Raw genomic sequence first — 27,430 nt, forward strand, 5'->3', positions numbered from 1 at the left:
TTTTACCGACCCCGGAAGGATGGAAGGCTGACTCAACCGTGAGCCTGCGAGAATCGACTGTTGAACTGCTGACACCTGGCAGTCAACAGAAGTAGCCTGCAGTACTGCATTCTAACCACTGTGCTACCACGGATCTTCCCAGGCCATTATGCAGAGGCTGTTAAGAAACATCTCCATCATCATGACATACATCTTCTTTCTTAGGATGTTTCTTGGATTATTTTAATTCCCAGGGTCTCAAGTGTCTTCTACAATATCCTGTGGCATAGTTTGCTTAGGGATCTGCTGTTCACTCTCTGGCCCTGGCACTGAACGATTCCTGTTCTTTTTGCATCTTTGAGTCACATGCTTACACATTTCTGCCAAACTCTACTGAAATTTGCTCTTTGCTCTCTCTGTTGCTTGCTCAGAGTGCTCTCCTGTATCAAATTACCTATTTATTTAATTAAATTTACTTTGGGGTAAACATGGATATATAAGGCTTGACTGGGCTTTTGTAAAATGTTGGATTGCTTTGGAGCAAGGGTCTCCAACTTTGGCAACTTTAAGCCTGGAGGACTTCAACTCCCAGAATTCCCCAGCCAGCTTGCTGGCTGGGGAATTCTGGGAGTTGAAGTTCTCCAGGCTTAAAGTTGCCAAGGTTGGAGAACCCTGCTGTGGAGGATTTAGGAGGAGTTCATCTGTCCACAACTCCCTAAAACAGCTGCATCTTTAAGTACTGCACACAATCCTAGTGCCTGATTTTGTCTGGCATGTGTGTTTTTCTTAATTTCCAGCATATATAGTCAAACTTGGCTTCGACATAGCATGAAATATCTCAGTGAATTCCCTCCCCATTCCTGGGGGAAGGATATTGCAAAATCTCCATTCCCACCCCACTCTGGGGCCGGCCAGAAGTGGTATTTGCCGGTTCTCCAAATTTTCCACTACTGGTTCTCCAGAACCTGTTAGAATCTGCTGAATTTCACACCTGGCTGAATGCAAAATGTTCCCTAAACAGAGTGGCCACAGGTCTTACTTTATGGATGTCAGGTCCCTGCCAGGACGCTGCCATTGTGAAGGTGAGGGGGTTGCTTCGTGAGCTTGGATGCTTTGAATACTTTTGGTTTTGCTGTAAACGCATGGGAATTAGGGAGGGAGACTGAGTCGATGTGATGGACCTCCTCCCAGCCAGTTCCAGCCTGTTACCAAGGTCATGGCATCCCGAGGATGAGCCATTATCACCTTCCCTCCTCAGGGTTCCCATAACACCTTCATGGCATCATCTTGGCTACTGCTGGACTAGGGAATTGGGGTGAGGGTTGAATGGGGAAAATAGCTTAGCGCTTTGTGGAGGATTTTCAGACTCCCCCCTGAGTCTGCAATCACTTTCTCTCAGTAAAAGTTGTTTCAAGAGTCATGCTTTCCTGAGATGAATGCTAAGGCAGGTCCTTACATTAGGCGGAGTCTGCAAAGCAGTCAACCCGGAGAGGCACTGTGGGGACCGTGCAAACAATGTCCACCCAAGGCAGTGATGAAGAGGAAGCTGAACGTTGGGGTGAAGCCTCAGCCAAGGCTGACTCAGGGTCGAATGCTGCATATGGATGGAGGAAGTTGTGGGCCTGGGGGGCTCAGCAAAGCCCAGATGGTCCATTGGAGTCGGGAAGAAGGATGATTGGGAAGGGAAGATGAAGGGAGTCACTCTCACCCAAGGTAATCACCAATGGAAAGAGGAGCTGGAGTGCTGGGAGACAAGGAAGAGGAAGAGAATGAACCTGACCATGCCGACCTTCTGATGAAACAAGCCATGTGATACATGATTGGATGCATTCCAGAATCTAAAGGCCGGAGAGGTACTGGCTCGGATGCAGTGGTGGGATTCAGCCAATTCTCTCCGGATTGCGTGAACCGGTAGCAGCTACTGCGGGACGCTCCGTCCATCTACCCAGACGTAATGCGCGACTACTGCGCGTGCACAGAAGGCCATGCACATGAGCAGAGGTGGTCACATTTGGTGGTCTCCCAGCATCCGAGCAGAGGTAAGTGAATCCCACCTTGCTCGGATGGCGGGAGACAACAGCCGTCGGAACTGACTGGATGACAGAGACAGGAAAGCCTCATCTCTAGACACCACAGTGGCAGTGGCTGCAACCCCAGCAGGGGCACAGCAGCGGCGGAGAGCCCACAAGGGGACCGAAGGAGGGCGAATATCCCAAGACCAGGTGATGATGTAGCACCCCAAAGGTGAAAGGCAATTTCCATTGGCATGAAGTTCAACGGGGACCCTCAACAGCTGGGGTTTTTCCTGGCTCATGTCATCTCTACATGCAAGAGTATGGCCATAAAATCCCTAATGAAGGGACCAAAGTTAGAGTCGTCATATTGGTATTAGAAGGAGCTGCGGCTAAGTGGATGGTGACCATCCACAATGCAAATGCCCCGAGTTGAGAAACTTCAACCAATTTATGATAGCTCTAAGATGGTGTTTGAAGGACCCCCTAGTGAACCGCAAACCCTGAGACCACATAAAGACCATCCAACAAGGGCATCGGCCAGTGGCTGAATACACAGAGGAATTTAGAGACCTGGTCTACCGCCTCGACTGGCCAGAGGACATCCTTGTGAATTGCTTCAAAAGAGATCACCCCCGGAAAGGAAGAGAGAGGTAGCTAAAGCTCAAGTTCAACCACTGTGTTCCATTGCCTGTTTCAAATGTGGAAAAGAGGGCCACTGAGCCTCAGAATGCCACACCACAGCAATTATATCCACAGCATTTCTCTGGTCCACTAATTTTGTCACTTTGTCAAAGAATGGAATAAGATTTGCAGTGTGCAACAGCTGCCAAAAAAGCCAACACAGTTCTGGGCTGCATAAACAGAAGGATAAAATCAAGATCACGTGAAGTGTTAATACCACTTTATAATGCCTTGGTAAGGCCACACTTGGAATATTGCATTCAGTTTTGGTTGCCACGATGTAAAAAAGATGTTGAGACTCTAGAAAGAGTGCAGAGAAGAGCAACAAAGATGATTAGGGGACTGAAGGCTAAAACATATAAAGAACGGTTGCAGGAACTTGGTATGTCTAGTTTAATGAAAAGAAGGACTAGGGGAGACATGATAGCAGTGTTCCAATATCTCAGGGGCTGCCACAAAGAAGAGGGAGTCAAGCTATTCTCCAAAGCACATGAGGGTAGAACAAGAAGCAATGGGTGAAAACTAATCAAGAAGAGATGCAACTTAGAACTAAGGAGAAATTTCCTCACAGTTAGAAAAATTAATAAGTGGAACAACTTACCTGCAGAAGTTGTGAATACTCCAACATTGGAAATTTTTAAGAAAATGTTGGTTAACCATTTGTCTGAAATGGTGTAGGGTTTCCTGCCTGGGCAGGGGGTTGGACTAGAAGGCCTCCAAAGTCCCTTCCAACTCTGTTGTTGTTGTTGTTGTTGTTGTTATTTGTCTGGCATGATCTGTTTTTGACAAACCCATGTTGGTTTTGGTTATGGCTTTGTTTGCCTCTAGATGTTTGCACATTCATTGCTTGGTTATCTTTTCCAGTATCTTCCTAGATATTGATGTCAGGCTGATACGTCTATAGATTCCTGGATCCATTTTTTTTTTTGGAAGATGGAAACTACATCATCCCTTTTCCAGTCCTCTGGTAGTTTCCCGGTGCTTCAGGATCTTTGAAAGATATGGTTCAAGAGACTACTAGAAAGTTATACCAAGTTCATTTACAACTGGAACATAAATGACGGCAAGCAAATTTCCTGACAGACAAATTGCATACTATATCCCTCAATTTTCCAACCTTTTAACTTCTGCACTTTCACCCCATATTGTTGCCGTTACTTCATGCACACAACATCTTATATCAGCCCCATTCTCTTTATTTGTAAGTGGAGACAGTGTGGAACCTTTGACCAGTGGTGAAATCTGAACCAGTTTACTACCGGTTTGCTGGCTGCGCATGTGCAGTGCACACCATGCACCAAATGCGAGGTGCGCACACACAGTGCATGCCAAAAGGAGGCATGGGGTAAGTAGAACAGCGTGCGAGGGGTGTGTGATCAGCTGTGGCGTGCGATCGTCAGACCCTTTTTTTTTACTTTTAGAAGTATTTTTTTACAACTTATTCAGGCGAATAGGCTGCAAAAAAATGCTTTTAAAAGGTAAAAAAAGACTCCGACAATTACAGCTGCAGTGTGCAATCGTAGGAGCCCTTTTTTTTACTTTTAAAAGCATTTTTTACAACCTATTTGCCCAAATAGGTTGTAAAAATGTTTTTAAAAGGTAAAAAAAAGGTTTTGATGACCGTGCGGCACAGCTGTGATCGTCGGAGCCTTTTAAAAACTTTTTTAAAACATTTTTATTACCAGTTCTGGAGAACTGGTAGTAAAAAAATGCTTAAAAAGTTTTTAAAAAAAGTTTCGATGATCGCACATCGCTCACCTGATCATCAGAACTTTTTTTTTTACATTTTTTACTATCGGTTCGGTGAACCAGTGGCCTTTTTTACTACCGGTTCAGGCAAACTGGACTGAACTGGGAGCATTTCACCCCTGCCTTTGACACTTTGAGAGATTCCTATGTAAAACAAATCCACAAGCATAGACTCAAGAATATTTAGTCTACCTGAACAATAGTTTGAAATAATGACAAACTTGAAGGCAGATTTAAAAAAACTGGAAAAGTTTATCTCTAACAAGAGAAGCAATGGGTTGGTAGCACTATTCATTTCAAGTATGAATAATATTGCATGGAAGGAAGTGTCTACATGGAGATTCTCAGTCATCCAAGTCATGGTTGTCTCAAATGTGCTTTTTCAAGAGGCAACTGGACAATTTTGTTAGTTTTTCCTTGAAGACGTTTCGCTTCTCATCCAAGAAACTTCTTCAGCTCTCATCCAAGAAGCTTCTTCAGAAGTGAAGAAGCTTCTTGGATGAGAAGCAAAATGTCTTCAAAGAGTCCAGTTGCCTCTTGAAGTCCAGTTGCCTCTTGAAAAAGCACCTTTGGGGCATAGAAGGAAGGTAAGCCCTGTTCTTTATAATGACAGGAGGGAAAATATGGAGTAAGAGTTTTATGGTAATTTACAAACAGCCATATTTCTATCAGCCATTTGGGGGGGGGAAATCCTAGCAGCAAGAAAAAATTAATGGAACCAATTTCTCAGAAGGATGATGGCTTTTCCTTTGCTGGTTCTTTCCAGAACTAAACACCTCTCTAATGGGCATGCTTTAATTTGGATTTTTGCAGGGAACAAAGAAGCTTCATAGCATAACATATAATGGTGCAGTTATGAGAGTAGGACGCTTAAGTACATAGAAAAAGCATCAAGTACAGATGATCTGGTTTGTATGCAAAGCCAGAGTCAACCAATGTTTTTTTAAGATCAGCAGGGGCGCCTCTGTGAGCATGTTGGTGGGTTCAGCTCAGTGCGGAGAGCCAGGAAAAAGGCCTCTGAGTGGCATCATTTCACATATGCAATTTCTCCATGGGAAAATACGACGAGTCCCATATTCTTGTTTGAAACAACTGAAGGTTTTCATCCAGGCATTTTCAAGATGAGGTTAGTTACCCTTTTAAAATAAAATGCTTTATTACTGGATTTTTTAATTACTCTATTGCTGTCTTGTTTTACAACAGGTGGCTTTATTTTGGATCATCTTATCTAATCGATTTTATTCAACATTGTTTTAATTTTCTTTTTGAATTCTGCTCTAATCTCCTGCAGGAAGAAGTATTATTGTTTTTATTATTTTGCTTTTTAGCCCTTCCTTCCTTCCTTCCTTCCTTCCTTCCTTCCCACCCTCTCTCTCCCTCTCTCTTTTGAAGAATAGATGAGTGCTTTATTTTGGATCATTTTATCTAAATTATTTTATTTAACATTGTTTTTAATTGTTCTTTTTGTATTTTGCTCTAATATCCTGCAGGAGGAAGTATTATTGTTTTTATTATTTTGCTTTTTAGCCCTTCCTTCCTTCCTTCCTTCCTTCCTTCCTTCCTTCCTTCCTTCCTTCCTTCCTTCCTTCCTTCCTTCCCTCCCTCCCTCCCTCCTTTCCTCTTTTAGAGACTAGATGAGTGCATCGCAAAAGCATTCATAGAGGTATCTGATGGTTTAATTCACTCACAGTGCCTTTAGGGTCTGACATAATGTTGCTCTAGGGCTCGCATCTTCAATACAATGTGCATGAGCATTAAGCTCCCTGCTGTACCAAAGATGCTTTTAATGAAAATATAAATGGGAAGATGTCATGCTGGGAAGAAAAGTGCCAGCCTGAAGGATCAGATCTTGACTCAGGATAAGCAGTGAGCTAAAGAAGGTCTTATAGAGGATGCCAAAATATTTAGTATCATGAGGAGCTCCAGAAGAATCTCTTCAAAGTGGGTGAATGCTCAGGAAAGTGCTAAAAGCAGTTCAATTTAAATAAATGTAAAACAATGCACACTCAGACAAACTGTGAATGGAAAATGTGCAGAGGCAAACATAATGATCAGGGGGTTCATGAAGAGATTAAAATGTTTGGGACACTTTAACTTAGAAAAAAAAATGTTAGAGGGATATAAAATCATGGAGAAAGTGAACGCTAGGAACAGAGGCCATCCAGTGAAGCAGAAGGGAAGACGATTCAAAGCAGACCAAAGAAATAACAAAGCATATAATTAATTTGTAGAAGTTGTCACCTCAAGTTGTGGGTGAAGGCCATGTCTTGGATGGCTTTCAAAGGGCATAAGTTAATGGAGGTGGGATCTATCAAGAGCTATTACAGTAATTTTTTCTAGATTAAAGATAGCATGCCTCTGAATATATATTGCAAGGAATTGACAGTGATTTGAGAGAGCTATTTCTTCATCTTTGGCACTCCAATCAATCAATCGATCAGAATAGTGCGGGAAGACCTTGGAGGTTTTCTAGTCCAGCCCTCTGCTCAAACAGGAGACCCTATACCAGTGATGACTAACCTTTTTGGCACCGAGTGCCGAAAGCGTACAAAAGCGCGTGTGCACACCCACAATGCAATGCGCATGTGCCCCCGCCCCCTGCATGCGTGCATAACCCCACGCATGTGCATGCGACCCCCACGTGTCTACCCTGCCCCACCCCTCACACATGCATGCGCGTCTCCCACATGTGCCCCCCGCCCATACACATGTGCGGCAGAGACCCGAAAACCAGCTGGCTGGTGGGACGCAATGTGCGCTTGCATGGTGGAACTGAGCTGGGGCAACGGCTCGCGTGCCCCCAGAGAAGGCTCTGTGTGCCACCTGTGGCATGTATGCTGTAGGTTCGCTATCACGGCTCTATACCATTTCAGACAAGTGTCTGTCCAGTCTCTTCTTTTAAACCTCCAGTGATGAAGCACCCACAACTTCTGAAGACAAGCTGTTCCACTGGTTAATTGTCCTCACTTGTTAGGTAGTTTCTCCTTAATTCCAGGTTGCTTCTCACCTTAATTAGTTTCCATCCATCGTTTCTTGTCCTGCCCTCTGGCACTTTGGAAAATAAATCGACTTCCTCCTCTTTGTGGCAACCTCTCCAAAAGCATCTTGCTGGCCACTATAAGAAACAAAATGTTGGCTTGATCCCACATAGGTTTTTTTACATTATTTTTATTTCCCAGAGTTCTTTTGGGACCCACATATCCATAAATATTTAAAAAAAAACAAGAGTAAGTACCTTATTGCCTATTTGTGCAGGAAGATCAAATAAATATAAGCAATCCGGGGAAGCAGGAAGCACTCTGAGAACTTTTAGGAGTGATATGCTATTTTGTTATCTGATAATGTTAGCAATGCAGAGGATGCTGCTTGCTACCTAGAGGATCTTCAAGACTAATAGTCACTGATAGATTTGCCCTCTGTGATTTTATTCAACATGCCAAGCAAATTAGTGGCCATTACTGTCTTATGGTAATGAATTCCACAGGTTAAGTATGAAGTACTGACTAAACATGTATAACAATATTAGTAGTGAATGCAATTTTTGAGGAAAAAATAGTTCCAAGCACTTCCATTTAGGATAGTGGTGTCAACTTACAAATTGCCAGAATGTACTTCCAACTTCTGTATTTACTCTTTTTAGCATTGGTCTTCAACTGTAGAAGAGAGATTGGCCAAGCCAGGGAGACAAGTCAAACTGGGACTTAATCTAGAATCCCTACATGGGCACAACAGGCTGAAATCTGACTCTCCCCCTTGAACGTTGTTGAACCTTATCTAGTCTCACTTAATTGCAAAGTGTTAGTTTGAGAAGATTCTTTTGTATAGACTTGAAAAATAAATCAGCTAATTGAATTCTTTACATGTGGAGCAGATTTAATAATAATAATAATAATAATAATGTTTTAATTTGTATACCGCCCTTCTCCCGAAGGACTCAGGGCGGTGAACAGGCAAATAAAATACAAACAAATATACACAATAATTAAAACAACCCTTAAAAAACTGATTCAAATTTGCCAGAAAATTTAAAATGACATTACACCCCATAAAATTACAAAAATGTAAAACTCATCACAATTCAATTAAAATTTAAAATTAAAATCAGGCCAGTCCAGCCATATGAAATAAATAGGTTTTAAGTTCGCGGCGAAAGGTCCTAAGGTCAGGTAGTTGTCGAAGCCCGAGGGGAAGTTCGTTCCACAGGGTAGGAGCCCCCACAGAGAAGGCCCTCCCCCTGGGGGCCGCCAGTCAACACTGTTTGGCTGACGGCACCCTGAGGAGTCCCTCTCTGTGGGAACGCACCGGACGCTGGGAGATAGAGGCCGGCAGTAGACGGTCCCATAGGTAGCCCGGTCCTAAGCCATGGAGCGCTTTAAAGGTGGTAACCAATACCTTGAAGCGCACCTGGAAAACAACAGGTAGCCAGTGCAGTCTGCGCAGGATAGGTGTTACGTGGGAGCTCCGAACCGCTCCCTCAATAACCTGCGCATTTCTGAAACCCACTAATTTAAAAGTCAGAATGATAAGAACTTTTGTTTAAAAACACATTTTTCCTGCAATATTCTTAGTTTCCTAATGTGAAATAACATTATTGTTCATCTACTTGTTTCCATATGCACTAAGAACAAAATTCCCTCCTCAGTCTGCCACTGCATTCATCCATGTATAGCCAAGTTTTACTTCATCAGTTTGTTAAATAAGTTATAACTGGCTGGCTGCAAGCAATACATTAAACCACATACTGGTAGTAGAATATAAACCACAATGGTTAGGCTCAACTTGCTAAACCAAAATGAAACAAATCACATTATAGTTCAGCACAATAGGTGAACCTAGTCTGGAATTAATTTCAAAACACTCTGGGGTAAGTTATGAATTACATTTTGGTATCTATGAGGTTTTTCTCTCCTGCAGTGCAAATAACAACTTTCGATCAGCAATTTTCAACAAGATTATAGTATGAGAGAATAGGGTTAAATTTCCTCCTTCTCTATTTCTTGGTTTCTAATTCCACTCTCTGTCTTCTGGACTATTTACTTTTTTAAAATGTAATGTAATTTATCTTTTATAATGCTTGAAATGTAAAGATGAATTTAACATTTTGACCTTCAGCAATTTATCAACTGGGTTTGTACAGCATGATGGGCTAATATGTGGCTTGTTAATTTGTGGGTTGATAATATGCACATATCTAGGTATAGTGGTTTATTAAGTCTAATATATGCTCCTGACTGTAAGTAATAGAGTTGGAAGAGACTTTGGAGGTCTTCTAGTCCAACCCCCTGCCCATGGCAGGAGATCCTATACCATTCCAGACTTTCTTTGGACTTGAGAGAATGGATACACGTGATCATAGAAAAAATAACAGAATAACAGAGTTGGAAGGGACCCTGGAGACCCTCCAGCCCATCCCTGCCCAAGCAGGAAACCCTGCATCATTTCAGACAAATGGCTGTCCAATCTCTTAAAAATCTCCAGTGGTGGAGCACCTACAACGTCTGGGGGCCAATTTCCCACTGGTTAATTGTTCTGACAGGAAATTTCTCCTTAGTTCTAGGTTATTTCTCTTCTTGATTAGTTTCCATCCATTGTTTCTTGTTCTATCTTCAGGTGCTTTGGAGAATAGATTGACCCCCTTACATACTGGAACACTGCTATCATGTCACCCCAATCCTTCTTTTCACCATATTAGACATACCCAATTTCTGCAACCGGTTTTCATGTTTCAGCCTCCAGCCCCCTAATCATCTTTGCTGCTTTTCTCTGCACTCTTTCTAGAGTTTCAAAATCTTTTTTATATTGTGGAGATCAAAACTGGATGCAGTATTCCAAGTATGGTCTTACCAAGGCATTATAAACACTTCATGTGATATTGATTCTATCCCTTTGTTAGCGCAGCCTAGGACTGCATTGGCTTTCTTGGCAGCTGCAACATATTGCTGTCACATATTTAAATGGTTGTCCACTAGGTCTCCTTGATCCCTCTCGCAGTTACTGCTATTGAGCCAAGTTCTGCCTCCCCTCTCCATCGACCACTCCAACCTTACTATCCTTTGGGAAGTCCATGAACACCTAGTTCCTCCCTCATGCATTGGTGGTGGGCTGTTAGTTTAGATTTAGAAGCTCCAACATGGATGTGTGATCGAGATATTTTGTGTTTTTAATAAGGTCTTCAACCTGGGTTTTGTTTTATTGGTGATATTTTATATGGCATATTTAACATCCAGAGCTTCATTGGATAGATGTAGCCTTCAAAGTTGATTATTAGATTTTTATCTCACATTTATTACTTTATAGGTAATTCAAGGCACTGAACATACATAATAATCCTTTGTCTTCCTATTTTCCGCACAACAATAACCCTGTGGGGTAGGCTGAGCAGAAAGAAAGTGACTGGACAAAAATCACCCAGCAGGCTTTCATGCCTACGTGAATACCTTAATCACTATAACAAACTGGCTTTGAGAGAATGAGACCATTGTTAATATAACTCATTGTTAATGATCATATATATATGAACGATACTTTCTTACTTTTGAAGTGCATTTTATTTGATTAATTTATGGACGTATCCATATGACCTTTATATGACTGGACAGCTTACAATAAAATAAGATGTATAAAATATACAACCTAAAAATAAAAATATTTATTTGATTTATATAGCCTTTCATCTCACCTTTATGACTGGGCAGCTTACAATAAAATAAGATATATAAAATATAGAAGGTAAAAGTAAAAATAAACATATTTATTTGATTTATATAGCCTTCCATCGCATCTTTATGACTCTAGGCAGTTTACAATAAAATAGATAAAATACATACATAATCTAAAAAATAAAAAACATTTCATTTTGCAGTAACAACTTTCACAAATTGAAGCGGTTAATACAAACAAATTAAAATTGCCAAATTAGTCATGACGCTATCTTTGTTTTCACTGGATAGCTGGTGGGTGGGTGGGAACTAGACCTAGATTATCTCAAATAACTTTTTGGGAGGGGGTTAATTCATGGTTAATGTTAAATCTTATTACCGTACATTATTTTCACTAATGAGACAATGCAGTACTTAATGTAGTGGCTGAGTTGAGCGGCTTTATAAATCTTTAAATCAATCAATGAGACTCAAATCACCAGAGAACCACAATGCTCCTGGGATAATCACTCTTCCTTCAACCTACCTCTTAAAATTGTTGAGCATAAAACTGGGTTGAGAATCCCACGTGGCATTCAATATATAAAATTCTGAAAGACAGTAAAAAATACTATAGAAAAGAAACTCTATTGACTCAGTTCTGTATTTATGAAGTAAAAATACATCAAGCTGTCACAAGATTATCTCTCAAATATTTTTTCACAAGCATTGGGGGGGTGGGGGGGGGTACAATTGCCAGAAATAGTGAGTTTAATCAAAACTGTAGAAGGGACGGGGAGGAGGGGTATTAATATTGATATTAATTTCTGAATGGTTAATAAGTTTAGAAGGGAATGTTTTTAACAGATCCTTGATTTTGTGTATCAACTTCACCCGTTAAAATGTTTTGCAAAACTGATTTAGAAAACCCCGTTCACCGGAAGGCAGTTAAGAAAAATATGACATGATTTTTTTTAAAAAAAATGCAGCGTAACGATCTACGTGAAACCGAAAGCCTCATCATATTTGCATAACTTGGAAAGCGTGGCGGGGAAGAAACGAAGAGTAATGCTGCCCGTTCTTCCTTTGGCAAACTTTTAGGGTTATAGAAGTCTAAACCAGGATGCTTCTGCCCTTCCCAAGATGGCGCCAAGGCCGGCGAATACACAAATAAATAAATAAATGCCTCCACCACGCGCCCGTACACAGTCACAACTCTCTGGCGCGCGCCGGAGCGGCTCAGCCCTGCTCCCTTTACACGGCCACGAGTTCGACCTTCCAAACATGGCGGCCACCCCACCGCTGGGCAATCCGGGCTGAAAGAAGAAAAGAGGAGGAAGCGCAAGCGCCATCTGCGACAGGGGCGCATGCGCCGAGGGAGTTGTGCGCCTGCGTGTCGCGGCGCCCGAGTGCAGTGAAATTCCGTGAAGGGGGAGGAGAAAGAGAGAGGAGGTGGGGGGGGAGAAAAAGAGAAAAGAAAGCTGAGGGGAAGGTGTTGGAGCGGCAGACGCGGGGCGAGCGGCAGCGTTGAGCGCCCTCCCGCGCGCTTTCTTTCCCCCTCCCCACCCTCTCCACACGCACACACCTGGTCCGACGCTGCTCCCGAATTCTCTCAGAATAGTTTCTCCTCGTAGTTCCCCCTCCCCCTTATTCCCCCCTCCCTCCCCCCCCGCGGCGGAGGGACTCGCGGCGCTGCTGTGGCGGCGGCGCCGGCGCTGAGAGGACGGGCGGGCAGGCAGGCCCCCGGCGGCGGGGTCGGCGCGAGCGGGGAGGGACGAGGGCTCGCCGGCTAGCTGGCTCGAGCCCGGCAGTCGTAGGAGCGGGAGGATTAGCAGCAGCAGCTGCGCCGCCGCCGCCGCCGCCGCCGCCGCCCCAGACTCCCTCCCCGGGCACCGGTGGGGAGAATGACGGAGCTCCAGTCCGCGCTGCTACTGCGGAGACAGCTGGCAGGTGAGTCCGGGCGGCGGTATTTCAGGGCCGTCCCTGAGACCCGGGCTGGGCTGAAGCGTGGTCGGTGTGGGGAGCCCGAGCCGGGAAGAGGGGGCCGGCTTTGAAACGTGGTCGAGGAGGAGAAACGGGGAGCTCCGTGAGGCGGGCCGGTGGTGGTGTGGGGCTGGGGGGGGGGGAGCAGAGTTTCCAAAAGAAAAGTTGGGGTTGGGATTTGGGGGTAAGTGCGAGGTAAGACGCGGGGTAGGTTGAGAACAGGGATTGGGGGCGGAAAGGGCCGGTGTTCGAGTTAAAAGATAGCCGGGGAAAAGTCTCTTTTGTGCCTAAGGCGGAAGACTGGAAATTTCCTGAAGAGGAGGGAGTAACTTCGTGTATTTCTGAGGGCTGATGGGGCGGGGGGGGGGGAAAGAGGAGAATATAGGGCATTGAGAAACTCGGGCTGGGGGTCCTGATGTTGTTGTTTATATACATACATATATATACACATATACATACATACATACATATATATATAAATAAATATTGTTCTTTAATTTTCTCCCATTCCCCACATTCATGTTCCCCACGGTCTGGAAACCCCACATCACGCTTGATTGATATATATATATATATATAGTGGGAAGACGGGAGACTTGGGAATGGAGGGAGGTTTAAATATTGCCGAGGTAGGAGGGCCCGGGGGGGGCAGCGATGGGCAGCTGAAGGCAGGCAGTATGGTGGCGGAGAGTTGGGAGGCGTGGTGCGACTAAAGTAGATAGTGGAGCCAACGTGTTTAATGAGGGGAGGAAGCAGAGTTGCTCTTAAGTTGGAGAAAGAGATGTGTGCTGGTTAGTCAAAGAGTAAGAAAAGGGGTGAGTGATCTGGAAGGAATGAGGGATAGGGAAAGGAAGGGGAGGTCATTGGAGTCATAAGAGCCGCTGGGCATTGGTGTGGTGTACAAGAGAGAGCACGGCGCCTGTGAATCGGTTGAGAAGGAAGTCAGGCAGGCAGTGATGGATGGTATAAGTGAAGGTGTCACCCGGGTGAGCCCTTGAAGTCACTACAACAGCCTCTTTTGTGGAAGTTGAAGATTCAAAGAAAGTGCCTTTGCTGGCTTTTCAAACGGTGCCTAATCTTCCTCCAGCCTTTTAGTGCAGAGGCTGGCAAGAGGGGGTTGAATCTGGAGCTATTAGAAAGGGGGAGTGGCTTGGAGTATGCAGAGGAAAGCTGGAGGTGCAGAGGCCCGAGTCCCAGACGGGAAATGAAAAGTGGTAAGATTATTTTGTGTGTGTGTGATACCAGTCAGATTGCTACTACCCCTGTGAAAGGTCATGAGGGGAGCTGGAAAATAATAACCCAGATGGAAATAGGTATTTTGTGCCATACTTGAGCGTGTGTGAGGTAAAGTCAACAGTTTCAAGCAACCGAGAGTTAACTAAGACTGCCAGAGTGAGGGAAAGCTGGAAAAGAAAGACAGGTTAAAATTTAGGATACCCTGAATAAATGAAAAAGATGCCCTCTAGTCAGATTACCCAATTTCTCATAACTGAAAAATGTGTTTTCTCCAGTAGTATGATAAAGATGACTTATTAGGGTTGCTTTCTGGGATATGTTTTTAACTTCACAGATAATCAAAACCTGTGGAATTCTCAAATGGTCCTTGTTAGGATATCCTGGGTTGCCAAAGTGTTGTTGAATGGCTGGGATGGCTGGGATACAGGTTGTTGAATGGCTGGGATGGGAAGCAAAGATGTCTTGTGCAGTTAAGGTAGCGTGAATGTTTGGTTTGTAAAGAGCACGTGGAAGATGAGAATATATAACACCCAAGAATGTAGAAGTTATTAGGCAGTAACTATTAATCAAAGATAGGAAAAACTTCATTTCAGAAAGAGAAAACCTAGTGAATTGTGTACACTGGCTGCATAAGGCAAATGAGAAAACATGAGTGCTGTGATCCTATGGAAGATGCTTGGCTGTTGTGTATAAGAGCTTGATTTACACTTTAGACATTAGAAGATTCACTAATAGCTACTGGGTTCACCTAATATGCAGTCAAACAGATCTTATCTGTTTAGAGAAGATTTGTGAGCTGCTGTCTTGAATGCCTCCTCCTGTGCAGTGCAAAATGAGATTGTACATTGCCTGTTTTGAACAAAGCAGAGTAGGGCTGACATCTGTGGAGTACAGTATTGGGGTGGGTTGCAGGGGGATTAATTATCATTGTTTCAAATTCATAATAGAGGAGCTATTGCAGTCTTCAACTTTTTTTTTTCTTTGCTGGGGTTACTGCCAAGTCTATTCCTGGCTGTAACTGGGAATAAACAAGGGCAGAACTTACCAGAGATCTTACCTGGGAAATGGGTGACAGAACCTGAAACCTAAAAGAGGATTGCATTACGAACTTCAAGGCATTTGTAATATATTACTGATTTCATTTTTTTAATTTCCATCTACAGTTATCCTCCCTCTTTTTCTTTGTCCCTTGACTGACCAGTCTTGCTTGACTAACATTTTAGCAAGTAATGGTGGGGGGAGGGGCAAGGCTGAGCTTGGTCTGTCCTAGCAATCATATCCGACATGTAAGTATGTTGCCTGTATAGTTAGAGTGGCATTGCATACCTAGTAGCTCCATACTGTATGCTACTCACTGCCGTATTAAAAGAGAAAGAAAGCAACAGCAATGTGAAGATAACAGAATGTGTCAGTTCTTTTCTTTTTCTCACCTCATGAGTCCATAGGATTTTGTTTTAAAAAATGTGCATCTATGGCCTCTGATTTCTCTTGTCAGGAAGTTGAAACTCCTTGTTGACATATTTTCTTAAAATTTGAATCAAACCTGAATACTTTTTTCTGGTATAGAAACTTTTAATTTATTACAAACAAAGATAAGGAATAGTATGATCTATACAAAAAGGCTTTGACTTAAAAACACTGAATGGCTGTATAAATTCAGTTGAGAATAAATTCCGGCAGTAGTGTAAAATAAAGAACTTATTAAATGTTATGGAAGAATTCTCACTGCATGAAAATAGCCCATAGCTCTACTCCAACATGTGTCTTTTAAAGTTATATTTAAACTTAGATGTAGTAAAGAAATGCAATCGTTTGCTGAAATGTTACCTGGCCTGTTATAATCAGAATCAAAATAGGGCAGATAGTTTTTTTCAACAAAGGATTACAATTTTATTTTACTTGTTTGCAAAATAGATATATGTTTACATTGAATTTCCTTTTCAATGAATTGTGCATATTTGGGAAATTTAGTAAAATACAGGTAGTTCTTCACTTATAGCCATTTGTTTAACAACCTTTTGAAGTTACAGTGTCACTGAAAATAAAAAGACTTACAACTGGTCCTCACAGGATTGTTGCAGCATCTGCATGGTCATATAATCAAAGTTCAGGTGCTAGGCAACTGGTATGGTAGTTACGACAGTTGCAGTATCTGGGGTCATGTGATCACCATTTGTGACCTTTCTAACTGCCTTGCAACAAGCAAAGTCAGCAGGGGAAGCCAGATTTGCTTAATGATTAATAACTGTAGTGATTTGCTTAATAACCATGGCAAAAAGGTATGACTCACTTAACAACCACCTTGCTTACCAATGGAAATTCTCATCGCAGTTATGGTTGTAAGTCAAGGACTATATAAACACCTATAATATACCTATTCTGTTTATTTAGAACAAAAATATCACAGTAAGCTAAACCGATTTTTGACTTGTAGATATATGGATGGAGGAATACCAAACTCTACTGTGCTTAAATGTGTGTGTCCCCAAAAATGGAGATCTTTATCAGTCTTAAGAAAATTATATGAATATTTGCTCCTGAAGTTATCAGGAAGAAAGCTTGATATGAAGAAGCTTTTATGATGAACTGTGATGGAGCAATTCATTGGATAGCTTCAGGCAGGAAAGGAGGCTAAAAGGCTACATGGCCTTTGTACTTCTGCTTCTTGTCTACCCACATTCAGCAAATCAAATATCGTGACACAGTAGTAAATAACCACATTTTAAAATAACTACATTTTAATGTAGTACAAGAAATTGCAACAACTATCAGATGATTTGTATAACAGTGTTAAATCTGGAGCACACTTAACTTTGCACCATATAAAATATCATTGAGAAACCTGAGTATCTGATCCCAAACAGTTAAATAAGAACAAGAAAGGCATTTTAAGAAAAATTCTGAATTATGATTCCAGTGTTCTTAATTGTTTCACTACTGTCAATATAGAGAACTTGCTAAGAGTTGTTTCCATTATCGTAATACTGATAACCTGTAATTTGGAGATTTTTCCAGGTTACTAAACTAAAGTAATTATGCTAGTCTGTTTAGGTGGTTGGATAAAACTTGTGCATGTAAACTGAAGCAATCAGTTTACATGCACATAAATAGGATAGTTTATCCTTTGAATGCTACAGGATGACTAGCTGTACACAGTTCATTAAGTTATAATGTATTTGAATTTTGCTTAGCATTTTGTGTTTATAATAAATTGTGATTAAATTATGGCTTGCTGCAGTATGTGAATCAGTTTGATGACTCTTACAAGAAACACTCCATTCTTCCCAAACATATGCCAGAATTCTGGCTGATTATTTTTGATCAGAGTTGCTATTCCTTTAATGGAGACCTGCATTCAGTGGTACTAGTATGCATGTGAAAAGCCCCAAGTTAAATATGTTGTGTAAAACTTGTATAAAAACATTTTGTAGCCATTACTTTGGAGAAATTAAGTCAGTTGAATCAGTGATCAGAATTGGCATTAGATAATTCTTACATTCATAATACATTAAAGCTTTTGAAATTAGGATTTATTTCTAGTATTCTCTGAAATCAAGTTTTAATTGAATATAAAATAATATTGTAGCAGAACCTTGTTACACAACTCGTTATAAATAGTACAGTATAGATGCCATCTACATTTATTTTAGAAAATTTATATAGCAACCCATATTATGTATGAACTCTGGATGGCTAACAACAGTCAACAAAAACAATATCATAAAACCTCTTTCCAAAAGCAAAATAAAAAAAATTCTACAATCATAATTTGGGCATACCTTCAACTTTTTTACTGTATTTTCTGTTCCAGCAAGTGAAATTACATGTATCAATATTCATTGGTTCTTTCCTGCTGATCTCCTAAACTGGTAATGGCATACATACAAAATAATGATTTATGAGTGCTTCTACCTTCTGGCAAGTATGAAGGTCCCATTCTCCATCTCGTTCTGGAGTGCAGGAAAAGGCCATTATTTCTGCAGCAGTGTAAATCTGCGATCCCTCCCTCACTGCTCAATGTTCCAGGGTTAGAACTGAACCATTAAGATTGTGTTAGCAGCCTAATAAGCAAGACCTTTTTGTCTTGCTTTTTGACTGCAAGCATTGAGTGACATTCTATTTGATTTTGCACACATATATGAAATCTGTTGAAATGCAGATGCTGGTGATTCTAATTTTCAGCTTAGTTTGCAAGCCCAACTAAATATGTGAACCATCCACAATAAATGCTAAATATGGATAATAAAAGCTAAAGAGTAATACTAGCTTTAAAATGAATATTACAAATACGGACATTTCCAGGTGTAGATGACAATATGAATATATGGGCCAAGATGCCTTTTGAAAGTTGCATGTACAGTAATTCTTTGTGTCTATGTCAATCTGCATATCTATAACAGGGTATCATAATATCTTTATAAAGGTGGATCCTTTTTCAAACCTTTACAAAACCAAAATAAGCTCTGTTTGCTATCGTTTTTTTGCAGTGAGGGCCTTGATAATTCTCCCCCTTCTACATACACATATGCACAGACTGATCAGGAAATTCAGGCTTCCCTGTGCTAGTTTCCTATGCTTGGCTGCACTAAAAGGGAACTCCCTTGTGCAGATAATGTTCCCAACCCCCTTCTGTTTGCCGCACTTGCATTCCAATTTCAGCTGTCATTTGAACGCAGCATTAGAAAATTGTATTGCTATCTAGTATTTTATGTATAATGTTTGTGTTATAAGGTATTTTCTGTCAGATATTGTAGCAAAAATGAGAATAACGTCATTTGACATAAATTTATTGTGGCGGTTCATAATAAATTGTTGGTCATAAGGCCCTTAGTATTGACTCTTCAATTGCAGATGTGGATTTGTGACAAAGTCTGGGGTCTCTCAGTTAAATTAGTATTGCAAGATACTATTAAGAACTGTGTTGGATGCAAGTAGGTATTTAAAGATAATGTTGATCCTGAATTTGCTACGTTTGCCATGAATAGGCAAAGCATGTCCAGCTACAATTCTTTTTACAGTTCTTGCAGTTAGTATAGAGGAGCCAGGGCATCTTTCTGTTGCTTAATTATACCTTCATAGTTGTTGCATTTGAGGCTGCCTCTAGTAGCAGTAGTTTGTGACAGAAGCAGTTCCTTAGATAAGTAATTAGCATAGTGGAATGTTCATAAGTACTGTATAGGCTCAGTCTTACAAACTTTTCTGAACAGTGTTTGGGTAGATAGTTCGTTGCTTCTGTTTATTTTTATTTTATTATACTTCTGTTTGATTTATGATTTTTGATTAGGAATAATATTACTTATAAATTTGAAAAAACCATATTTGTTGGAATACTGCATGATATGAATGTTTTGTAAATGGTAACTGCTACCATATATAGCAACTATTTCTGTGTGTGCCTATTCCATATGCTTGCAAGTTTTCAAATATTTTGAATAGTTTTCAAAGGATACTAAAACCTGCCTAAATAATACTGTTAATACTAATATAACCTGAGTGAATACTTATGCAAGTAGTCCTCGACTTACAACCATTTGTTTAACCATGGATCAAAATTACATTAGCCTTGGAAAAAGTGACTTACAACCTATAGTAATTTACAACCAGTTGGAACATCCTGTAGTCATATGATTGCAATTTGCCGCTCTTTTGCCAATTTCTAGGAAAAGTGCCCTTAGGGGAAGCCGGATTTGCTTAATGATCATGTGATTTGCTTAACACCATTGTAAAAATTGTTGTAAATTGGGTCCAAGTCAACTTACGATTGCAGTGATCTGCAACAAAAATTCTGGTCTGGTCCCAATTGTGGTCATAAGTCAGGGACTACCTGCATCTGGAGAGCAGAAGATCTTGTATTGATTTTGTTGTACAACATTTTAAATCTAACATCGGGCTAATTTTATAAACTTGTAAATTGGTGAGCCCTAGACTTTGTCAGCATGAAAAACAAACATGCCCATAAATGTAAGGTACAAAATAGAGGTAATCTCTGAGTCACTTTTTGGGCCCTCCATTTTAATCTCTAGTAGTAATTTCACAGAATAAAAATTGATGCCATATCTCATCAACTTGAATAAATAGTGTACTGTAGAAAACAAATATTTTTGCCTTAAATAATATTTTGATAACATGTTTCTCAGAAAGCAATTTGGTGCTGTTTAGAGAAACATAAATATAGTGGATACAGAAAACCCTGTAAAAATGCCAGGTTTTTTGAACTGTAAAAAAAAAATTAGACCAAGATAAATCAGACCACTTCAGAATTTTTTCCACTGTTAATATAACATATAAGCTGCACAATTCAGCTGAATTGTGAAAATTGAAAAACAAATCAAAACATCTTTTGGGGGGAATAACAATAAAAAATTAGAATAATGTGGCTGCATAAGCGTTTGCACCCTCTTATAAGCAGAAGTATGACGATGTTCAGAATTAACCAGTCACATTAAAACTTGTTAGTAGTTAGTAGACACCTGCTATCAATTAAAATGACTGATCAAGCCCATATACAATGCAGCTGTTCAAATTGGCTTTTTCTGACATTTGCTCAGTTGCCTCTTACAGCAAAAGCCATGGTCTGCACAGAACTTAGAAAGCATCAAAGGGATTTTGTTGTTGGAAGATATCAATCAGGAGAAGGGTACAAAACATTTCCAAGGCATTGGCTATACCATTGCATACTGTGAAGATGTTCATCAACAAGTGGAGAAAATATGGTACAAAAGTGATATTTGCAAGAACTGAATATCCCTCCAATTTTGATTAAAACAGAACTGCAAGAAGTTCTGACAAGTACTGGTTGTGTACTACATGTGATAACAGTCTCCCATGTTCTTAATATATCTGGGCTGTGGGGTAGTGTGGCAAGACTGAAACCTTTTCTTATAAAGACAAACATCCAAGCCCTGGCTACATTTTGCAAAAATCTGCATCAAGTCTGATAAAAGGCATGTTGGAAAATGTGCTATGGTTTGATGAGATCAAGGTTAAACTTTTTGGCTTTAATCCCAAAAGTATGTTTAGCACAAAAACAACACTGCACATAACCAAAAGTATACCATATCTACAGTGAAGCATGGTGGTAACAGATTCAGAATGCTTTTGCAAGGAAAAGTGGACAAAGATTTCCAAAGCATGATGTGCCATGCTGAAGACCGCATGCTGTCATAAAATCAAAAGGTGCTTCAATAAAGTATTGCTTTAAGGGTGAGCATCTTTATGCAGCCACATTCTTCTACTTTTTTATTGTAATTTCCCCCCTAAAAGATTTCAGCTTGTTTTTCAGTTGAATTCTACAATTTATATGTTATGTTAAAGGCAGAAAGAATTCTGAAGTGATTTATCTTGGTCTGGTTTTTTTACATGTCAAAACCCAAGCATTTTAACAGGTATGTAGACTTTCTATATCTACTGTATACCAGAACAGACTAACTCCATGCACCAGAAAATATACATCTGCATAGGCAAAGCATCTTGCAGAATGTTAAGACTTTGGCTTCCCTTTTATATTTTCTAGGTGACTTGTTAGATACGTTTTAAAGCACTGAATTATGACCATCTGTTTGAGCCTTGGAAATTCTTGGAAATAGAAGGAAAGCTGAAGTTTAATTCTTATAAATTAAACTCTAGAAATCTGGTCAATTCCAAGGAAAGTGTCCACAGTAATTGGTCTGAATCACAATCTAAATTAAATTATAGGGTTCATTCAACTAGCAATGTTGTTATTTATTTAAAAGTAGGGAAACTAGAGTTGTTTATTAAATGCAATTATGAGCGTCTGTGGAAATATGGACTCTGATCTGCAGGATTAGGAGCAAAGAACTTTGCCATTGCCTTGTTGCTGTCAGATGATGCAATTAAACATATTAGGAAGGTTTATTTCTTCTAAGGTTCATTAAAAATTTGACCTGTTAATTCTTAGTTAACTACTCCTAATTTCAGTCCTACTGAAACTCTTTTGAAGCATCTTCCCTTTTATGACAGTCCTCTGACCCATTCTGAGTTATTTAACATCTAACCTTTTAATAACAATGCTGGCTCTTTTTTTAACCAAATGTATCCCAAAAGTATGGGCTCGTTCCTGTCCTTGATTTTTATGGCTTTTAAATTGCCCATGATATGTTAGCTGGTTCAGGTGGAAATGGATCTATGTACTCTTGAGTTGCCTTCTTTTAGTGATATTATAAATATATTTCTAGCATAGATCACATATAAGAATACTACAATAAACTGCAATAATCCAATTATAAGGCATTTCTTCCAAAATAGCTTTACTATTGAGATTATTAGTTCAAGAAAGTAATTTTATTAATTGTATTGGTGAAGCTCATTTTTGGGAGGTCTCATTAACTATAGTTTGTGCACACATGATTGATAATTTGAAACCAGACCTTAGTATATATGCAAAAACGTTACTGTATCCATGGTTTTCACCTAAATTTTATTACTTGATAGCAAACAGCATTTTGCATATGCATAGAGAACTTTTTAAAGGTTAAAAGTAGTGTGTCTGCACAATGTATGTGGTTCTTTTCTCTCATGGTGAGAGATGTAGTGATCTCTCAGTTATACTATTGCAGTGATGGCTTTTCTGGACCGAGTGCCCAAAGTGTGCACCCGAACCCCCAAAATACAATGTGTGCATGGCCCCCCACACATGCCCCCTGCTCCCGTGGATGCGCGCATGGCCCCCCATGTGCTCAGCCCCACGCATCTGCACGGAAGAGACCTGAAGACCAGCTGGCCAGCGGGAGGCGCACGTGCGCATGTATAGCAAAGCTGAACCGGGGCAATGGCTCGCATGCCATTTGGGCGCTGCCACAGGTTTTGCCATCATGGTACTATTGGATGCTAAGGGTGGATGTTATAGCTGCTCATGGATTATACAGGCTCAGTCTAACTACAGCTGCCAGAAATGATCTGGGTAGCACTAAATGTCCAGTAATGTGATTGAATAATATTATTAAACTTGTATGCCACCCAATTGTCAACTACTCTGGGTGACTCACAACAAAGAAAAGAAAAAATTGACAATAAAATCAATAAAATATAAAAGGCAAAGGTAGAAGATAGCAAGTGCAATGAAATGAAGGGTTTCACTGTCTCTAGGCATAGACCTGAACAACTGCAGAGTGGGGGCTGTCCAGATCTTGTGTGGAACCTTGCTCCAGAGAGCAGATGCTGCTATAGCGAAGGTGCACTTCCAGAATCCCACATTGTTTAATTTGAAGGAACCGAGAGCATATCCACTCTGCAGGATATAATCGGCTGGGTAAATTTTATGGTATAGAAGAGAATATTTGTTGCCCAGGGTTGAAGTCTAGGATCCTTGGTGCTCTCTGAGCTTGATTGTTTTCTTGCAGATGTTTTATTACCAAACTAGGTAACTTCATCAGTGCTACTAGGAGTGGATTTGTGCTCATTTTATATATTAGTAGCTTGCCCTGTCAATGTTGGTGGAAGTGGTCTTGGTGATTCCTTGATTGGGCAATTGTTTATTGTTAGCTTTTTTTGTATGAGTTCCTTGATTGGGGTATTGTTTGCTTCTTGATTGTCAAGAAGCAAGAAATGTCTGCAAGAAAACAAGAAAGCTCAGAGAGCACAAAGGTCCCCACAGATTTTATGGGATACAGGCAGTCTCTTTTAGTAAAATAAAGAGTTGCTTGGAGTGGAAAAGCCAGTGTGAACCTATGGTGCAAGGAAGATAATTCTTTCCATCACCAGTCAAGTGAGCCACTCTGAAAAAAGCCAGCTGCCAAGAGGAGACCACATGAAACCTAAAGACTAGGCTGACTCAGCAAGTTCTATCATAATCAAGCAAGGAGGAGGAAAAACATGCAGGTACAATGCACAGGGGGAGGAAGGGGAAGAAAGCATTTGTGGGAGGAAAAAGACAACCCTAGGTTCCAGAACCTAACACCCCCTCCCCAGTTCTCATAGATTTGAGGATACATAATTTGTGGTTTAATTATCTATGATTTAAGTTTGATTCAGATATGGAAATCATAGAGTGTTTTCTTATGTATAAGGGAGTGACCCTCTTAAGTAACTATTTAAGCATTAATCCTAGGTAAATATAGAGCACAAAGAGAAGAGTTTGCAGATGTGATCACAATTGGACCCAGCAACATTTCACAGTGCTTCAGATCCCCATCCTTAGGCTGAAGAGATGATAAATGGAGCTAAAGCTCTGAACAGATGCTTTTAAGACCTTAAATCTTGTAAATCACTTTAGTGATGAGAACAGCTTATTGTTGGGACTATTCAGCTTTTGTAAATCCACACGTACAGAACTCCAGGAGAAATCTAGTCTTTGGAAGAAAATACAGATTATTTTGTAGATCTTGACTTTTACTGTTAAAAAATACCTGTGTATGTGTGTGAGGGAGGGAGGGGGAGAGAGAGAGAGAGAGAGAGAGAGAGAGAGATTAATTCCAAGGTAAAGCCTGAAAAAAATGTTAATTTTTAGAATTGCTCACTGGTCTCCTGTGTTCTTTTTAATTCCCTGAAAATGATAAATGAATTTGTTTGACTTATCTGTGGATAAAGCTAAAAACTACACTGGGATTAGGCTGGGATAAGAAATAAATACATTACTTTTAAGAAATATATTAACTAAGCTGCCTCAATTGCAACATCTCTAGATGATGTACACTGATACAATGAATGCAATAAAGATAGCAGGGTCAGGCCATGCAGCCTTCTGAGGGCATGCTCTTCTACAAGGCAGTGCAGCCACACAGTAAGACAGTATTGCTTTAATGATAGGACTGGCCTGCCAAATGTTACTGGGTGGATGGCTCTACCCAGGTCCTAAATAAAACCGTAATAGAGGTTTATATTTGTATAAAGTAAAGTAGATAAAAATATTGAATTTTACTGGTATGTACTGTTAATCTATGATATACTAATGCCTGTTACACCTACAGAGATGGCAGAAAAATACTGTGGATAATAACCATTGTCAGTGGATTGCTAATATTCAAAAGTATTTTATCACATGATTCATAGGAAACAAATCTTATTTTCTATGGAAATGGGAATTATTTCCATTTCTGTTGTATTTTTTTAAAAATCAAATTTATGACATTCATTCTTGAATTAAAACCAATTGTAAAATGATTTTATAGTTTCTATGGTTTTTGAAATATAATGTATCAATATATTTTAATATAAAACTGATTTCAGATTGTTCTATAATAGGTAATTTAAATAAAACAATGTTACTGATTGTTCCTATAATACTTGTGCCTCTTTTAAGAAATTAAACAAGTGGAATATTGATTTGTAACCTTCGTAATTTTGCCTAAGGCAGAATTTTTAAAAAGTTTCAATTCTCCTTACCAAATTATGCAGAAGCCACAGCAAACAATACATTGAGGTTACCTGCTTAATTTTTTTTCCATGTTTTTCCTTTCAACTCTTTGAATTTTATGACTTTTCCACAAAATGTAAATTCTATATTAACTTCATAACTTCACATTGGTTTGTTTTGACATGTACATTGCCTACATTAAATACAAAATTAAAATAAATCTGATGATGTATGATAACATACTGTTGCTGAAAACTGTCTAAAGGTTGGTCTTTAATAATATTATTTTATGAATAAACTAAATTTTGTAGCATGGAAAAATGAACAACTGCTCCTCCAAAGAACTGAGATATGGACAGATAACTATACATTTTTGGAGGGACTCTGCAGCTGGATCAAAGACATTTTATATCTAATCACTAAGTGATTCTGGACAATGAAAAAATAAAATAAATAAATAAAATATTTTTTTCCAACTAAATAATGGTTTGGAGATTCTTGGAAGTCTTAATGGATTATATTGGAAACTAAAGAAATAGGAGAAAAAAGTAAAAAACTATTGAACTGTTTTTTATGCGAATATCTCAAATCCCTCTGTTTTAAATTTATGAAATATTAAAGATATCAATAGGACATAAGAATCTGGAAGTTAAATAAATACAGTTAAGGAAAATTTTGGAAAATTGACCTCCACGTACCAAAGCATTTGAGAACAAAGGAACTTTGTCACCAAAATGGCTACTTATTATTTGTGAGCTGTAACTGTTTCAAAAGGAGACATCTAGAGGCAGAGGAAGATAGCTAGAGGATTGGTGTTGCTGGGACTACACAACAGCTTTAGAAGAGAGTTTCAGATGGCGTGTCTTTGAACTATAGAAATTGAATTCTCTATTTAAACAAGAATCCAGAGGCAAAGAAAGTATGCAAGAATGGAATAGCAGACTATTCCCCATGCAGAAAGTTCTGTGGGTGTGGGCACACCACATTTTTTTGAAAGGAACTTATGGCTGCCTTTATAATTAGAGGCAGAGGAAAATAGCAAGAGTCGAATAGCTTTCTTGTGATTATTCCCATGAGGATTGATGTCGTTGGGACCACACAACAGTTTTAGAAGAGATTTCTAGATGGCGTGTCTTTAAACTATAGAAACTGAATTCCCTATTTAAACAAGAATCCAGAGGCAAAGAAAGTATGCAAGAATGGAATAGTAGACTATTCCCCATGGAGAAAGTTCTGTGGGTGTGGGCACATGACATTTTTTTGAAAGGAACTTATGCCTGCCTTTATAATTAGAGGCAGAGGAAAATAGCAAGAGTCAAATAGCTTTCTTGTGGCTATTCCCATGAGGATTGATGTTGTTGGGATCACACAACAGTTTTAGAAGAGATTTCTAGATGGTGTGTCTTTGGATTATTGATTTAAGCGGAGAATTCCTTACTTAAGAAGAACTCAGAGGTAAAGAAAGAAAGAATGGAATAGTGGACTATTCTCACAGAGAAGGAGTTGCTGATGTAGACACACAACATTTTTTTGAAAGGAACTAATGGCTGCTTTTAGAGTTATATTAAGAAATTTATTTTAGAAAATGTTAATATCTATATTAAAATATGAGTGATAACTATGATAAAAATAATTGAGGTTTTGGGAAATGGAGGGAAAAATACTAGAATAAATTGGTATAAGAGGGAAATGAGTGTTATTATATTGAAGAAAAAATTCTCTTTTTTTGTTCTTACAAATAAGTAAGGTAATGGAAGGATTTGATAAAACTTCTAAGGAAACAGTTAATATTTTGGGGGAATAACTGGGGGAAATAATTGGCGACTACCCTTGCAAAT

General features: G+C 39.7%; 2 protein-coding genes across 9 annotated transcripts in view; one reads left to right on the forward strand and one right to left on the reverse strand.

Moving 5' to 3' along the window:
- The window catches only part of LOC131188791 (protein spinster homolog 3-like), a 102,639-nt gene extending 90,197 nt beyond the window's left edge, over positions 1-12,442 (reverse strand). For 4 of the 6 annotated variants that reach the window (XM_058164347.1, XM_058164344.1, XM_058164346.1 and 1 more), the window contains exons 1-3: positions 11,610-11,673; positions 8,020-8,077; positions 7,432-7,539 (exon numbers count right to left, since the gene is read on the reverse strand). The gene's annotated coding sequence lies outside the window, so the exon portion shown is untranslated. Of the gene's footprint in view, positions 1-7,431; positions 7,540-8,019; positions 8,078-11,609; positions 11,674-12,267 lie in introns of those variants that run through there. The other 2 variants (XM_058164342.1, XM_058164343.1) reach the window with 2 other exon arrangements.
- A 78-nt stretch (positions 12,443-12,520) lies between these two features.
- Positions 12,521-27,430, forward strand: part of UBE2G1 (ubiquitin conjugating enzyme E2 G1) — a 55,820-nt gene continuing 40,910 nt past the window's right edge. The window contains exon 1 of one of the 3 annotated variants that reach the window (XR_009152840.1): positions 12,521-13,012. Coding sequence is in view for 2 of the 3 variants with exons in the window: in XM_058164348.1 (XP_058020331.1) it covers positions 12,967-13,012 (46 nt within the window). In the remaining variant the exon portion in view is untranslated. Of the gene's footprint in view, positions 13,013-13,991; positions 14,260-27,430 lie in introns of those variants that run through there. The other 2 variants (XM_058164348.1, XM_058164349.1) reach the window with 2 other exon arrangements.

Source organism: Ahaetulla prasina, chromosome 1 (assembly GCF_028640845.1).
Source record: "Ahaetulla prasina isolate Xishuangbanna chromosome 1, ASM2864084v1, whole genome shotgun sequence".
In the NCBI taxonomy this organism is placed as follows: domain Eukaryota; kingdom Metazoa; phylum Chordata; class Lepidosauria; order Squamata; family Colubridae; genus Ahaetulla; species Ahaetulla prasina.